This window comes from Squalius cephalus (assembly GCF_949319135.1).
Source record: "Squalius cephalus genome assembly, chromosome: 13".
Taxonomy (NCBI): domain Eukaryota; kingdom Metazoa; phylum Chordata; class Actinopteri; order Cypriniformes; family Leuciscidae; genus Squalius; species Squalius cephalus.
In genome coordinates, this window is record NC_137134.1 from 34519389 (window position 1) to 34537308 (window position 17920).

Consider the following 17920-nt stretch of genomic DNA (forward strand, 5'->3'; position numbering starts at 1 on the left):
TTCAATTTATCTCATAGTTTCAACTTTATCTCATAATTATGACTGTTATAATTGTCTTATTTCGTAATTATAACTTTTGGCAATTACTTTTTTTTTTATCTCAATTTTGAAATTGCAAAAAACTTAACTTTAGCTCCATGTTTTTAGAAATCTGTGTTATGCGCAGAACATTGCAAACGGTCAAACACGTCCATCTAGCACGTTTACATAAAAAATGATGGAAAAGCAGCTCAAGGAAATACAAAAACAAGTATGATGTTAATTTTAAGGATGCCAAATTATAAGGCAAGCGTGACTATTACTGTTCCTCATACTCAAAGATTATTTTGATGTTTTCTGAGTGATAGTGAGACGATACTCAGCGAAGAGGGACGCTTTAAGAAGCCAAACCAGAATAAATTGATCTAATGTAATCGCATTAAAGCAGCCACATCAGTCACTCTTGGCTGGTGTTTCCCTCTACTGGTCTCCTCTAGTATTACACTGTAAAACACTATAGGATCATTCCTGGGATTCTGTGCCTTGTGTGTCCCCAGTAAACATCATGATCTTACTGGCTTAAAATGTTGAACAATATCAATTTTAAACCTGTCTTAGTCATAAATAACATAATAGTTGATTACAAAAATTATTTGAAACATTTTACAGCATTTTGAACCACTTTTCCTCTGTTCCCAGGCCTGTCTATCCCATTTTCATGATAAATATATTGCATTACCCCCCCCCCCACACACACACACACACCCTTTTTTTATTACATTGTTGGGTATATCAGAATTGATTCTCACTAATGTATATATTTTCTCAACAATTAAATTCATTTTAACAATAATAATTGAGTTTTTTTTTTTAGCTTGTCCTTCAAATTATTGTCCACCCTGTTATTTTTGACTACTTTCCCTTTAAATGAAAGTTGGGGAAATTAAATGACATCATATCATAAAGATGTCATCACTTCTTTGGAGGGAAAACAACTTGGTGAGTGAGTGAGATGCTCAATTATTTTATCAGTCTAATTTTGCTAATTTTATCTTTCAAATTTGGTCAACCTAAGTATGTCCGTAAGGAAATATGAACAAAATCATGTTTTTAAAGTTACAGTTTTAAATACCATGCAATTCTTTATTTGATAAACCCTCTATATTAGCTTGTTTTTGCTCAGACGCGCGGCATTGGCTGGTTTTAGATCAGAATGTCCACCCTGTTAAGCATAAATAAAAATAAATAAAAAAACATGCTAATAATTCAGTGACAATGAAAATTTAGTAGAGTATAAATAATGTTGTAAAAATGTCTTTTAGGTGTTTGCATCTGTCTCGAACAGGTTGGACATTTTTGATCTTCCATTTCATTTATTTTGTTCAATAAATGGTTGAATTTATTTACCCGAGCTTGACCAGATTTTTTATTTTTTTTTCAAATGTTTTACAACCTATCATGACTAGACAAAAAAAAATATTTTCTGATGGCCAAAAGACACCGAATACACCCTATAATGTGTGTGTGTGTGTGTTGTATTTGAAAACACTGAAGATGAACACAACCTCAAAACACACCAGTTGAACATCAAAAGGAATAGTTAAGCGTAAAAACATTTTTTCAGTGAATAATGGCTCTCTTTCTTACTTTTAAAATGATTTTGTCCTTTATGAAGCTTGATAGTCATCATCACTGAACTATTGCTGTATGGGAAAGAGCTACAATTAATTAAATAAAAGCTATTTAGAGTTCGGAATGACATCAGGGTGAGTAAATCTCATTTTTTCAGTGAACTATCCCCTTAAATTGCTCTTTAACATGTTTGTACGTGCAGCTGCTTTAATCCCCCTCTCTCTCACAGTCATGGAAAGATTTGCCCAGTGATGTCAGAGTGGGAGGAGCCTCAGAGCCGAAAGGGGGCGGAGAATATGTTTGACTGACAGGCGAGGCGTCGAATCAGCCGATTAATGGTGTAAGTACGTCAGTGTCTCCAAAGGACTATCCGTTTTGTCAATGCTAAGAGTATCAGATTAAGTGTTAAGGAGGAAAGTTTAACCTTGTTCTTTCTGGGCTGTGAAGAGGCTCTCGATAGCAGGAGTGTCTTTTGATCCTACAGGGGGGAATCGGGGTCAAAAACACAAATTAAGGACATGAAACAGGCGCTAACACAGCAAAAACCTCTCAAATCTATTAAAAAACATTAATAATCAACAGTGTAAAACAAGATTTTTCTGTTTTCAACAGTGTGTGACATTTACCCACACGAACGTTGTTTTTATTTTTAGCCTGTCACTATGTGGTTGCGGGATCATGTCTATGTTCCCACAGCCCTATGTTCCCACAAATGACCTATGTTCCCTACCCCTGACCCCACCCCTAAACCTACCTGTAACTGGGGTTTAGACAAATCGTAAAAAAAAAAAAAAATTCTTAGAAATGTGGGAACATAGGACCGTGGGAACATAGGGCTGTGGGAACAAAGGGCTGTGGGAACATAGGGCTGACCCCGTGGTTGCTGTGTGTTTGCTAAGGTATTTATTTTTAGCCTGTTGCTATACAGTCACTAAGGTGTTTTTAGTATGTTACTATGCAGATTTGAGGAATCATTCCTGTTTGGAGCACAAATGTCTGTTACACAGCAAAAGTTAGTGTTAGTGTGAAGGATTTGATCTGATCACTAATATTAACTATGAGCTCTAGTAATGGCGATGCTTCATTTCGCCAAGACATCATATTTTGTTGATCCTGGAACAACATTCCTGTCAGAAAACATAGTCCTAACCTTGAACTTATCCCGAAAAATCCGAGTGAACGGATGTAGAAGCAGCTAACCCTGGTTTTAAGCCTAAATTTGACAAAGTGTAAACTTGAGCCTCAAATCTGATTAGTTGGTTGTAATGTAGATCCAGATGTTGTACTTGGTGAAATCACAAGACTTGGTTTCAATCGGTTAAAGCAGGGTTCCTCAAACTCGGTCCTGGAGGGCCGCTGTCCTGCAGAGTTTAGCTCCAACACTGATCAAACACTCAAGTTAAAGAGTCAAGTTAATTTGATTAAACTAGCATGCATTTTAAATGATGATGAATTCCAGCATCCATATGGTGGTTGGGTTAATCGCTGTACAGGTGAACTGCACACAGTCGTGGTCGACAGAGGGGTCTTATGCGCTAATCTACAGATTACTGAAAGAAGTCAGGAGAACGGGGACTTGAAGGAGGGATAAACGCATGTCAGTCATTCTGAACAGGACGGGTTCATTTCGGGTCCCTGCACGGCTTCTGACATGCCACGCAAAAGTTTTACGCAGAAGTGACTTAAACTGCAGTTCATCGACTGGCCACTAGAGACAGGCTGCAAAAGATAGTCAATCCCATAAACCCCCCATATTAATATTCACAACTTTACAGCAGAAAAAAATATGTTTACAGCCTGGTACAAAAGGTGTTAATTTTGCCCTTAATCACAACTGTGAGGGGGAGATTTAAAAAAAAAAATATATATATAACCCATCCGTTTAAATTATATTAAGCCTTAAAGTTGTGCATAATTAAGGGTGTGGCCACTTGAGTGACAGGTGGATTGTCGCTGATTAGCCATCACGTTAGTCTGTTAGCCGTCACGCCATCTCAGGTAATCCGCCTCTTTGCCCATTTTCTGTTATCCGGGAGTGACGCGCTGCCGAGATGGCGACGGCTGGCTCCGCCCACTTTGGGCTTCAGAAATGTTCTTCAGAAACCTACGAGTGACGTCACAGACACTACGTCCATTTTTTTTGCAGTCTATGTGTTCATGAAATGTCTTGCACATTTTAAGTGGATGTTAAAAGCCATTTTATTCTACATTGAATGGGTCGCCTAATGGGGAACAACAGACATCTAGCCAAAAACCACACGCTTCATCCTGGTGACTCACGTGTCATTAGAAATACACTAATCATGCTAATAAATAGTGCGTTTCCACAGTGGCTTCAGTAACCAAAACACTCCAGGCCTCTAGTTGTCAGTGTAAGTCCATGGCGACTGATGAATCGCTAACACATTATATTTTCCTTTAGCATATAGCATTTGCTTTTGCCATTAAGTGTCAGTGTAAGTCCAAGGCGACTGATATAGGCTATTGTTAACTGTGATTAGCATTTTCCATTAGCACATCGCTAACTGCACATTAAAATTTGCTTTCATTCCATGAAACGTGTGCGACAGCCAAATTTCTGCCTCTCGTCTTTCTCCCCAAACGAAGAGCAGACATCTTGAAATCGCATGACTAGATGAAAATCACTCGTTTCATCCTGGTTAGGGTGACCATATTTTAGTTTTTTATTTTAGGATGGGGGCGTGGTTTGGGGAGGCGTGGTTAAGGGGGCGGGGCGTGGTTGGGGGGGTGAATGCATCAAAAAATACTTGACAAATGCATTCACAACCTTGCAACTATGTTATTGTACTTTAATACATAAAAGTAATACATCCTTTCCATTCAACGTTTGGCCCGCAACAATAGAATACTATATATATTAAAAAAAGTTTAGCTTTTATCACATTTTACATGACACTATTTATTTTCATGGCCATAGGTTAAAAATCTACTACTAAAATAAACAATCTACTACACTATTTCAGTAAAAAAAAAACAATTTCAATCCTCCTAGCCTATACTTTCTTTATGTGGTGGGCTTCTAGGTTGCTATAGCACGTACGTGCCAGCTTTGCAGTTCATGCATTCATTCTGCTTTACAAGGATCCCGACCGAAACGAAAACACGGGAATTTTCTCTGTAAATCATCTGTGAATTTACATTTGGCCTTTTTTTTTTTTTTTTTTTACGCTGTTAGCTACTTACAGTACATCTTATCTCGCACTTGACCGTAAACTGAAGCGCCGTTGAGTCACGCTGCTAAAATTCTGAACAAAAAGTCCGCCTACTATGATTTGATTGGTCATTTCAAATATTCTGACATTGACGAGCAGTGACAGACCAATGAGGCTGAGATGAACACACACACACACACACACACACACACACACACACACACACACACAGGCCTCTGTATTCTGATGTGCTCTCTGCTTGGCGCTGCGGATTGAGGAACGCGCTGATTATAACAAGACGGGGCGAAGCTGAAGCCGGTTTCATATGTTTTGTGTGCAAAGGCAAGCGTGTATTTAAAGTACACGCTTAATGGCCCAATGAAAAATAATGAAAACCAGGACATTTTCATCAAACAAACAGCCAGGACGGCCAGGACAGAACGTTTGGTCACTCTAATCCTGGTGACTCCTGTGTCATTAGAAATACACTAATCATGCTATTGATTCCTAATAGTGCAGTTTCGCAGTGGCTTCAGTAAACAAAAAAACTCCAGGCTGCAAGGTGGAGGTGTAAATCGAGTAACAAGGGTGACTCTTATATCATTAACTGTGCTTAGCACTTTCAAAAAAACTTTTTCAGAAAAACTGCACTTGTCAAGCATGGGGTCTTATTTTGGAGATATCAGTATTAGGATTCACTAAATCCATTTTACTCGTAATTATCATGCGTATGAAGGCTGGAGTTAGTTACATCATTACACAAAATGTTGTGTACAACAGCCAACTTTCTGCCTCTCGTCTTTCTCCTTGCTTCCCCCGGTGAGCTGACACAGCTCCTCTGCGTTAGTTGCTTTGCGTCTAATAGGATCAGAGGGCTTTACGTTGTCATCTGATAAACCTAATCCTCTTGATAGCTGCGCTGCACCTTCTGAGCCAATTTGTACTCAATTAGTGTAATGAGGAAACAAGCACGGAGCTTCAGGAAATGCATCAGCGTGATCGAATAATTGCAGTGTCTCTCGCCCAATCCCATCAAACATCAAACCGAGAACTCAAATCGTTGACAAGAAGTCACCTCTCTCCCGAGATTACTCTATGACCAGACCGAAAGCCTGGCTCCAACACCAGCTCCAATACCTGTGGCAACATTTTTGCAAAACAAGTACCAATACGCACATATTATTGCAATTTCTAACAGAAATGAACACTAGAGGCAATAAAACAGCAAGCACTTTAAATTGTTTTCACACACAGTTATGATTACAGGGGCAGATTAGGAATTAATAAAGGCTTGTTTTCACGCGGCTCCTTGCACAATTATGTTATGACCTCAAAACTGTTTTTTTTTTTTTAACCATAGTGCATGATTTGTAAACAAATATGTTTTGGAGTTTGCATCACTTAACCAGCTCCATATGTTCAAAAACAAGCTAAAATGCCACGGTTACGATTGCATTTTTATGTCACATTTGTGAGCACATTAATGCAACGTATTTTTCATTAAAACGTTTTTCTAATGAGCCTGGATCAGTGGTTCTCAACTGGTTATCCCAACACCCTACCACAATTGTTTATTGTACAAAATTGAATTGACACATTCTATCTCTGCCCATGGTTGCTATGCAGTCACTTGAGTGTTAAGGTTTTTTACATGTGCCTAATCAAACTCTAGAGTGTTTTAACGCAATTGGGGTTGGTCAAAATGGTCAACCTGACCATGTTTGACTAGCTTTTACAAAGTAAAACCCAATTGCACTAAAATACTCTAGAGTTTGATTAGGCTCATTGCCTCTGATGTCAAACAATACGTAGGAAGATAATTGGCGATAAGTAGGAGGGATGAATGACTGGACAGATTCCCATTCCTTTCTAGGAACTCAGGGATCTTGTGCACGTGAGAAACAGCTGTCTAGCTTCTACAGTGAAACTCCAAGCTTTCCAGGTATTTTCTAATTCCGACCTTTTGCTAGTTCTGATCACTAAATTGTCTTTTGAGGATTGACTCTTGCTCCATAAGACTCAGACATCTATCTGGCAACGTGTACACAAACATATGGTTAAAGTCAGTCTTAGCTTGAGGTCTTTCATGCGTCGTGGCTGGTTTTGGCCACGTGCACTGGCTTTAACATTTGGCTGAGCCGAGGTTTGATAGATTTCAGTGAGATCTGAGAGGTATTCGCAGTCCATTTACCAACATTTTAGACCATTTCTTTACCCTTAATGGCTCATCCTGATTCTGTACTGCATAAGATTCACTAACGCTAACCCAAAACAAATGCAGTGATTGGGCATATTCAACATATTTTAACACTTCATTGAGATCAGAGCATTCATTAAGTCTTCATTAGGCCCTCTCCCTATGATTGAGTACAACATACAAAGTGAGATTTTAAAGACTAGTGTCTAAAAGCCTTAGAAGCTTATACGCTTCATATTGTCAGATCAATGTTTCTACTGTAGAGTTTGTATTGTTATGGCTATATTTGATGCAAAACTATAGTTGAGAAATATTCCAAAATTGTATGTCATAATTTACTGCAGTTGCACTGGCCATTTGCAATAAGATCATTTGCATGGATTCATTTGAAAGCGAGCGAGTTAATCTTGTTCCGAGGTCATATCTCTTAATAAGCACCGATCACTCCTTAGTTTGCCTGTGTTAACTCTTTAATGAGTTGTTAAATGAGTCTGCTCTCATGTCTTTGCTTTAATTACTCGGCTGATTATTCCTCATGCGATAGTATTGAGTATTTACTGTAATACCTGCTGTGAAGCATGTGGTTTACATAACAAGCCAACACGTAATCTATGTGCCAGCGGTCAGTGTCTGATGTAATAATCTAAATGTAATATTATAATAATTGAAAATTTATTAATATTTGATGAAATAATTTGACAATATTTAATCTATTTAGTTAAGTTATATTAGTTAACACATTAGTTATATTTTATAAAAAAATATAATTGTCAATGAATGCTTTCCAATGAACAATCTTTTACTTTACTACAGGCATCAGTGAAAACTTTCAGTTCATCCTTTTGTCTTTAAAACAATTGAATTTTGTAAAGCAAGGAGAAACGGCTTCATTAGTGTTGCCCTCCTCCTGTGGGGTGAATTCAAGCTCCATTTAGAGCAATTACTTGAGCAGAAACCGTCTGTCAATCATTCTTAAGGGGGAAGAGTCCCAATTAATGAGCTCCTGTAATCCCTTGTTATTATTTCCCTCCTGAAGAGACACACACACACACCAGCTCTCTGTCCAGCGGAATCCACTGGAGAACTTCTGTGCATTCGTATATGTTTTCATGCTTAAAGTGAGAGCGATCGAGGTGGGTTGGGACGTACAGTAGCAGACGGAGGCGTGTTCATCACCCGTATGTGACCCGCTGCAGGCAGAAACAGGTGGATGTGGGTCAGACTGGAGACGGAGAGCGCAGGGAGCATCTCGTGTCAGAGGTATGTCCCGTACCACGGTCACTCTGTCCTGAGGAAACTTTCTTCTTGGGTTTTGATAATAGAATATAACGTTTACATATGCTGTAATATACATGTACTTTTAAAAATGTAAGTTATGATACCCACGTGTACATACATTACAATGAATATTTAATAGATATTATTATATAATACATTTATTTAATAAATATTTAATTTTGATGGAAAATATTTATTAACAATTTTAAAAATGTCGTTTTACTATTGAAACTCAATTTTGGGTGGTTACACATTGCTATTTGAATCTAAAATATGATTTTAGGTTTATTGGAGAAAAGTTATTAATTTTGCATTTGTCAGATACATACATACAGATACAAACATAAATGTTATGTTAATGTTAATAAAAAACATTATTTGAATGTAGATACTTCAGTATATTGTTTGTTGTTGTGTGCTGTGATATATTTATATTAATAAGTTGTTGAATCTTTTTGTTCACTCAAATATTTACACAATAAGACATTTGCTGGGGGGAAAAACTGCTGAAAGTGAGAGGACGTATCTTTTTTTGCAGAGTATATAAATATTAATTGGCACCAGACCACATTAATAAAACTAATATTAATGAAGAAATGGACCTGAAATGCCTTATTTAGTGCACTTGTTGATTTTAGTCTCTTTTTGATGTGTCAAACAAGGTAAAACCAGTGCGTTTTGGATTCCTCCATCAGATCAAGTGGTTTTATCAGTTGGACGTCCTCATTCCAGCATTCGAATGCATTTGTCACTGGACACCATGAACATGGTGGATGACAGCTGTCTTTCGCCCAGTAACTTCCACGAGATGGTCAAAGCAGGGGGTGCGGCGATGGGCACCCGTGTCCACAGCATAGATGTCATCCTGGGCTTCAACAAGGACCAGGACCCTTTGCTCAACCCTGGAGGCAATGCTGTAGCACACAGAGTTAGAGGGGATAGTCTTGGAGATCCAGGGAAGCAGGATTCACATCACTACGGGCACCTGCCAAGCCTCAGGGATGACTCAGAACAACCTGCGTTTCATGGTGAGTCTTACATGGATGAAACTAGAGTGTTGTTGAGCCATAAATGGTGTTTATTGCTTTACATATCAAGTGCAATTACTCCCTAACAACACTAAGACACACTGTTCCTAAACCCAGAGACTGACACAAACCAAGTTCTTATGCTAAGACTTCCTGTTGATTTCAAGGCGACAGTGGCAATGGGCCAGGGCATTAGCATAAAGTGTCACAGACCTAAACGAAAGTCTGACACGTCTTTCACGTAACTTACAAAACCAACCCTAGATAGATTTTGTTACTATGCCATTCAGAGTGTCCATAAACTCGTTTGTAGAAAGATGGACACTTTATAGACCGATAGGCATTCTATATTTTGACTTTGTTTTTCTTTCATAGTGCAGGAGATGATTCACCTCAGATCACCAAAAATTACTTATATAAAGGAAGAAGATTGTTTGGCATGCAATAAGATTATATCTCTTATAATTTGGTCTTGGTGATATAAAGGGAGAAGATTTTTTGGCATGCAATAAGATTATAGCTCTGATAATTTGGTCTTGGAAGAATCTTATGAGGTTGAGATTTCTTTTGATCACCGATTGCCTAACGGGAAGCAGGAGACGTCCATTTGTCTTGATTTCAATCTCATTGGTTTTTAGGAGAAACACTTGCGATATTAAACAGATCTTGTGTTTTATGGGACGTTTCTGGCTGTGGTAAAATGCCAGACCTAATTGAGTCCAAATATGACAGAGCAATCGCATTTTCACTTTACAAGGCCCTTTCAAACCTGGAAATCATTTGGCAAGGGGGCTTATCACTGGTTCTCATCCCCTTGTGGAATTCCCATAATCTTCTTCTATCTTAAACAAGATTGCACAACTGTGCATGCCGACATAATCATTTTTCCATTCTGCGCCAATTTTTTTTTTCCATTGGGCTCATAATCCATCATGCTTCTAAGTCCTGTGATGAGAGAATCTCTCGCATGACCCAGAGTTGAATTGTCTGTTATCGTGACTCAGAAGAGACAAGTTCCTTTTGAATGGTTTGGGCCTTTGAGATCGATTGTCCTCATTTGACAGGAGTTGCCAGCAAGTCTGAGCTTTATTATTGGGATGTCTTGAGTCTGACAGGCAGTGTGGTGATCCTTGAACCAAGATTGACCCACTACCATTGTGCAAGTTCAGTCTATTGCCTGTTAATGATGCTAGCTCGGCTAACCCAGAACATTTGTTCTTGCCTGATAATTAAACCCTGTCCTTCTAATGTTGCCAAAGTGAGTGGTGTTTTAATGCTTTGTTTTCTTGTAATCAGTGTTTTGAGGAGTGTTAACCACTCTAGATAACCTAAAGTGAAAGTGCATTCAGGCAGTCAGAAAGGCTATTCATTAGCATACACTTTTCCTAAAGTGTGGACTTACTGTGCATTGATTGCAAGGACTGTCACCCCGGGAAGCTTAAACCTGCGGTTAAGTGTCCTACTCAAGGACACAATGATGATAGAGGGTCTCTTCACTGTCCAGTTCTTGGTTGATCTTATCTGGGATTAAACCTGTAGCATTTGAGCTACTAGTCAAGCAAGGATATTTACATTTTATGTTCACTTGCAGTGCACGTGTTAGCAGTATATGCTCCTTGGGAAACTAACCCATGACCAGGCTCACAGGGAATCTGCACAGAACTCTGCAAAATGTTCTGCAGATTTCCACATACAGTCATGCGTTTTAAAAAAAATCCTCACTCCAATGCTTTTAAAAATATATTTTGGCAAATTTGATTCTGCTTGCAGCTAACAAATAAGTGTAGTGCTATTTATCATTGTTTAGCACATTTTACTTTCTTTAAAAAAAAAAAAAAATCCATTTCGCAGATTTTCAGCACTGACCATGTGAAAAAAGTCTGCAGATTCCACCTTGGGGCATTTCCGTAACTTTAGCATTGCTAGCATTATGCACAAATAGTTAAGCTACTTGATTCCATCACCAATTTAATGTTCACAGCTTCCACTACTTGGCTTGCATGTACACCACAAAACTGCAGCTATTGCTAATGTTCACTTGTTTAGTTAGCACGTGTTCAGACAGTAGTACTTAGAGAGTATGCCAACAACATCTTGTAAGGCAGAGTGAGCGCAGTAGACGAGTTCACCTGTCCTGACAACCAGCTTTTAATTGAATTAGCTTTCCAACTGCAAGTGTGCCTCTAAAGTTCACCAAGATAAAGCTTTTCCTAGAAATGCAACCTTATGTTGAGGACATGGGGGTAGAATCAAATGAAGCCTTTAGGTAGATTAGGACCTGGTCTATGGGGAAACCATCAGGAGAATTAACAGGCTACATCTGTTCTACTTGGATTATGGGACAGGAGATCCTCAGTGAAAGCTATGCCTACCACCGGTGACAATAAAACTGCTCTAGTCCAAGTCTGTGTATTACAAGAGCTTTTGGCCAGGAGTATTATGGGATTAGGATCTCAGTTTTGGAAATACCATATCAGTAATGAATTTACATGTAGTCACTATCCGTAAATAACTGAGATCATATTAGTCATCTTGTCACTACTCAATTTTATTGCAATGTGAAATTGCTCATGTGGGAATGTTTCATGCACTAAGTTCGTACTGCAATTCTGTCTGAAAATCATGTGAAAGTCTAACGTGGACTGTCAAGTCATGTCTTTTGTCCTTGTGTCACCTGTGGCTTTAGATGCTGATATATTCTCCAACAAGTGTGACGGCGAGTTGGGCGACCTGCGGAAGTCCATTGAGAGTAACAGCAAGTCTCCGGACTCGGCCGACGGGGAGCAGCCCAAGAAAAAGCACCGACGCAACCGCACCACTTTCACGACCTACCAGCTCCACGAGCTTGAGCGAGCCTTCGAGAAGTCCCACTACCCTGATGTTTACAGCAGAGAGGAGCTAGCCATGAAAGTCAACCTACCTGAAGTTCGAGTTCAGGTGTGTTTGAATCATTTTGTGAAATTAAAAAGATCCGTTTCAGGGGAGGTTATACCTTGTCTCTAGTTGTGTTTCGGAAACTGATATGCGTTTCCACATGAAATGCTGGTGTTCTGGTTTATCCTCACCTAGGTGCACAACCACAGTCTTGCTGACCAGCTTGCTTTAACTTCTTAACTACAAAGGCCACATTAATTGGTCACTTTACGCAACAAGAGCCAGATTATCCTGCAAGACCATCATGGTCAAGCAGCTTCATTGGGAAAGACCAAGCTGCAAAGCAACACTAAAGAACATTCATGCTGATCTCAACTGGTCTTTTCAGTAATGTTTCTAAACATTATCCATGGCTTAAATCGAACTTTGGTTGTTTCCCACTAAGTTTGGGAAAAAAATAGTTTTGCACGGATGCTTTCTGTGGAACACCATTTTATTGGCATAGCACTACCACAACTGATTATTTAAATCTGTTTTTGTCCAGGTTTGGTTTCAGAATCGCAGAGCCAAATGGAGGCGACAGGAGAAAATAGACGCCAGCACCATGAAGCTCCATGACTCTCCCATGCTCTCCTTCAACCGCCCGCCCATGCACACCACCATGGGCCCCATGAACAACTCGCTTCCCCTTGACCCTTGGCTGACATCCCCTCTATCCAGTGCCACTCCAGTGCACAGCATCCCGGGGTTCATGGGTCCTACACAAGGATTGCAAGCAGGCTATCCAAGTCACGGTTTCCTCAGCCCACCCCAATCCATGGCCCAAAGCATGCAGTCCATGGCACCACCTCCATACCAATGCCCTCCTCCCTTCACTGACAAATACCCTCTGGAGGACGTAGATCAGCGCAGTTCAAGCATCGCTGCTCTGAGAATGAAAGCGAAGGAACACATCCAGTCCATGGACAAAACCTGGCAACCCATGTGCTAAAACAGGGTACATCTCTCTTTGACCGTGGGCCTTCATGTTTCTTGGTTACTAATTGGTACTGAAGGTTAATCAAGAACCATGTTTCTTGTATTGGATGGTTATCTTGTTCTTCAGTTCAGAAAATGTTGGGGCACCGAAATGGCGCTAATTGAATTGTGTGCCATTTATTTATTTTATTTTTGCAACTGGATGTAAAAAAAGAAAAAGAAAAAAGCTGAATGAAGAAAATTTTTGCTTCGCAATTCTGTTCCATATATGTATTACATAAAGCACACAATGGCATGTTTAACTGTCCTAACAAGTTTAATTGGTTTCGAAATGGTTTCAAGAACCAGAGTTACTGAAATGTGAATATGAGGGTGTGTTTAGCATCACATGACCTCTGTCTGCAAATTCACACTTCCTCCTTAAGGACTGGTCCAAATGTTTTGGGTTGACATAGAAGATAAATGTGGTCAATTGTCGGAAAAGACCTCTCACACAGGGAGCTGATTTCATTTCGAGCAATCCCTCATTTTGATCACAAAGGAAGGGACAGGGGACAGAAATGATTGGTTTGGGAGACAAATTTGTACGCCTCAGTGTTCATTAGAGGCAAAGGCTTATTGGCAGACCCATCTTCTGTACGTGCAGAAGAGCAGAAGGGGAAACTATCTGCCGTCACCCGACCATGACTCCCCCTTTGTTTGTGCCAGCTGATCCAAGTCTGATCTTTGTTTTCACTTTTTTAGAGGGAAAGACAATCAGAGACTGTCACTCTAAGAAACCAATCAAGATGATTTTTAGATAAAACACCATCAATGTGCTTAAAGGGTCATTTCATGATTACTAAGAGAATAATTTACCATCAAAACAGACCCCAATTATGATGTCATGTCCCACAAACACGCAAGTGGAATTCACTGCTTATTCTTGAAAGGAAACTCAGTTCATGTTGCCAGAGTTTTTGTAGCAATAAATTGTGTAGTTGTGTTTGACTAATAAAGTTCTGGATAATAAGATATTGACTCCCATGAGGAACAGTATTAAACTTTCGGGATGTTTCAACTGACAAAACTATGCTTACTAATAATGTTTTAAGTTTAGTTGTGTAAGGATATTGAAGATGAAGAGTTATAGATGTTTTTCGTTGTTTATCACAGTTCTGTTATGGCGCAATCTATGATGTTTTGGTAACTTGCACAGTTCGAACAATTGAAAAGCCAAAGTTAGACAGCAATATGACAATCATTAATATGAGTGTGTGCGCGTGTGTGTATGATGTTATTTCCGATGTTTACGATGTGTAGATGTTTTCACAGTTACCTTTGAACAGATGAATGAATGTCCACAAATGTTCTTAAGAATAAACAAATCTAGTTTCTCAGAGCTTTGCTGTTGACTCATCCATTCCTGGAAAGGTTGTTTAGAAGTCCATGTGGTTGAACTATAGGAAAGACTGTCTATTTCATCGCTCCCTCCTGTCTCTGTTTCTCCTGACCGGTGGCGCCAAGCCAGCCTGTTAGGAAGATGAGGTTCCAGTCAATCAGCCTGGCCCGGGAGGGGGTATTGGCCCCAGGCGCTGCTGTAAAGGCACATGTTCAGAGTGCCTGGTGCTCGGCTGTATTCATGATGTGTGAGCAATGCTCTTGGACAGATGGGACACTACAGGGGCCATCTGGGGCCCCCCAAAAAACATGTGCTGGGAAAAGAGCAAAAGGGGTGTGAATGTGTGTTCTTTCCTGATATCACATGATGTTTAGCACAGTCCAGAACGTATGGACTTCACTTGCATTGATCCAGATTTTGCATTTATACATTAGTAACTAGTGTATTAGTACCCTAGCAACATGTAAAGTATTCTGAACACTTGCGTAGCAATGCCTTGGTATAGTGTTTTACATGTGTAAACTCTACTTTAATGTACTACTAATGTTAAAATCTGGTTTTAGTGAAAATGCATTAAACAGATGGCATTAATCTTCGTGGGAATATACTCCTTACCATCTGTTTTGCTGCTATCCACAGTAAAAAAAAAAAACTAAAAAAACATAAGTACTGTGGCTGAACTTTATGGTCATCAAGGTAGGAAGTATTAGCTATTGCGCGGATGGGAACGGATGGTGGGAAGGCTGCTCATCAAGGTTAATGATGGAGAAAATCCCCCAATTAGAGCTTTTTCCCGCAGGCCAGGATGAGTTCAGTGCAAGGATTAGTGCCCAGGCTGAGACCGAACAGCCACTGACCGCTGCACATCTTGGCACACGGGTGGCTGGGTTGTGGGTAGGCATGCGTTCGGCTGGACTGGCACAAAGGAATCATGGGAAAGCAGCAGTTCATCCACTGCGAAAAGCTTTGTTCGCCAAGATGAGGGAAATCTGCTGTTTTTCCACTCTCATGCATTGAATGTGGGTCAGTCTGTTGTGTTTAAGGTCCATTTTATAATCTCCGGTTTGGTTCACATGTTTGAGTGACATATATTATTCTGGTAGGGTACAACAATAGGAAGCACCAAATACGAGTAAAACGAGTGTGGCAAGTACGGTGTGTCAGAGAGTAATTTGAGAGTCGTCGTCTTATAATCAGGGTCATCTTATATTCGGAACAATACGGTAATAAAAATGGCATCTCTGCATCGCTTTACAACATTTCAAATCCCTCAGTTCTCGCCATCTCCGAAAAGCCAAGCTAATGTTGATTCTTGTTTTATTACGCCTTTTTGCCGGCCAACTCTCCTCTGTTCGGTATTTGTTTAAAAAGGGTGATTTAGCTGCTCCATGTCAACCTTTCTCACTCATTGTGACAACTCCCACACCATACATGCATAAAAAAGTAGCTGGAGCAACTTTTCTCTATTTATGAATATATAGTGAGACGTGCAAGGACGTGTGATGAATGTACGCAATTTCCCACAAAAACCATCCCAACAGGTCTAAAATATAAACACTTATAACAGTGAATCAGGGTAAGACAAAAATATTGAGTATTGATGTTGTATTAACTTATTTAAATTTAGCTCATTTTGAACTAAAAAAGTTGCATAGTGCACCTTTAAATGCTTGTTTATGCAAGTAGCTTGCAGGTCCAGGACTGGAAATTGCTAAAAATGCCTCATTATGAACTGACTGGAAAAATGTTGCACAATTTTTTTTAGTCACACATCTGGTAGCAAGATACATAGACCAAAGGTTAATCCATGACCTCAGCTCCTAAGACGATTTCCTCTGAGCGATGCACGCTTCTCAATTTCAAAGTCACCGTACTGATGCATGTGATGTTTACCATCTAATCTACTATAAGACTGATTACAGATGCACAATATAAGGGTCACAATATCAGTGTTGGGTTATAATATAGGACAGTATTCCAAACTAGAGTTCAAAACCATCTTTTCCATCTTTTATAATGAAAATTTGCATTAAAAATCAAGTAATTTGTTACAATTTGACATTATTATTATGCCAAAAATCTCACTACTGTAATGTGAAAAAAGTGATAAATTATTAAATGTTAATATTACAATTATACAATTAAAATTAATAATATTATTTAATTATATATATTTTAGGGATGCATTAACTGTGCTGTTTTTAAGCTATTATTTAAACAATAACAATAAAAAAAACATTATAATTACTATATTAATTTGATCTAATGTGAATAAAGAGCTTACTTTTCTTTATGCAAAATATAATTTCTTTTGGTATTCTGTTGATTTTCCATTTATTTATTTTTTTGTGTGAAATTTGACCTGGACATGTTTTTACGATTTCGCTTTCATGCTTATTCAGGCAAACAAGATTTATAATAGTGGCCATAATATTGGCTATCAGAAATGACAAATGTAATTATAAATATTTGTAATCCCTGTGAGCTATAAAATAAAAAATGACTGCAAATTCAGAGCTATTTTGCTGAGTGATCATATGGTTATCGAGTGAGAACAAGAGGGAAAATTCTGAATCACAGGACACCCCCACAGAGTTACTGTATTCATTAAGAACAATCAAGTCTCTAACGACTAAATTAATTGCGTAATCTATTATTTCGCTCCCTCGACACGGCGAAGGCTGAAGTTAACAGGCTGATGGGGATGACGCGCTCCTCGAAGGGGATAATACGGGAAGCGAGCGGAATTAATTGGGTTTGATTAAGAGAGGTTTTCAATGGGACGCGGCTCTTTTCGCATGACATAATTAGAGGTCACGGAGAATGGGTGGGAGGTGGTGGGGTGGATTTGAGAGCTGGCGCCAGTGTTCTTCTCATCAGTGGACGTGAAAAGGGTGTTTTGTCATCCTTTGTAAACATGTGGAGTGCTGATGATTAGTAGGACAGTTGGAAATGAATCATTTAGAGACATAATAATAACCTATATGGGTGATTCTTCAATTAGGGCACTTTTTCTGACCCCTAAAGGTGACAAAATATACAATAGCTATGAAACTTTTGATTGTGTAGCTCTACTGAATCTTGAAATGTTGAAATTGGCAAGGATGTAAACGTGTGTTCAGATCAGAAATTGTACTTTTTCATAAGAACTTTGAACTGTGAAGAAAAGTTGAACTCGGTATGTTTTGTAAATGTCAGGTTGTCACACGTGCTTAATATGTGGTAATACAATTTATTAATTTTAACCAAATTAATTTGTTTTTAATTTATAGTAAAATTATGCAGTTCAGTCATTCCAATTTCTGTTGGGCAAAACTTTATGCTTTTTTCATGATGTTGTGTTTCATAATTGTTTTACTCCAGATAAATATTCTCTGGTGTAAAAAAAGTGTAACAGGTC

General features: G+C 39.0%; 1 protein-coding gene across 2 annotated transcripts; it reads left to right on the forward strand.

Moving 5' to 3' along the window:
- The first annotated feature begins 8027 nt into the window (after nucleotides 1–8027).
- On the forward strand, nucleotides 8028–14519 carry rx1 (retinal homeobox gene 1). Of its 2 annotated transcripts, none has more exons than XM_079891372.1 (4): nucleotides 8028–8241; nucleotides 8922–9287; nucleotides 11974–12224; nucleotides 12706–14519. In XM_079891372.1, the coding sequence occupies exons 2-4, from the start codon at nucleotides 8999–9001 to the stop codon at nucleotides 13150–13152; spliced, it is 987 nt and encodes a 328-aa protein (XP_079747498.1). In that variant the 5' UTR covers nucleotides 8028–8241; nucleotides 8922–8998; the 3' UTR covers nucleotides 13153–14519. The 2 variants fall into 2 exon arrangements, with proteins under 2 accessions (XP_079747498.1, XP_079747499.1); XM_079891373.1 differs by having other exon boundaries at nucleotides 8955–9287.
- The last annotated feature ends 3401 nt before the right edge of the window (nucleotides 14520–17920 follow it).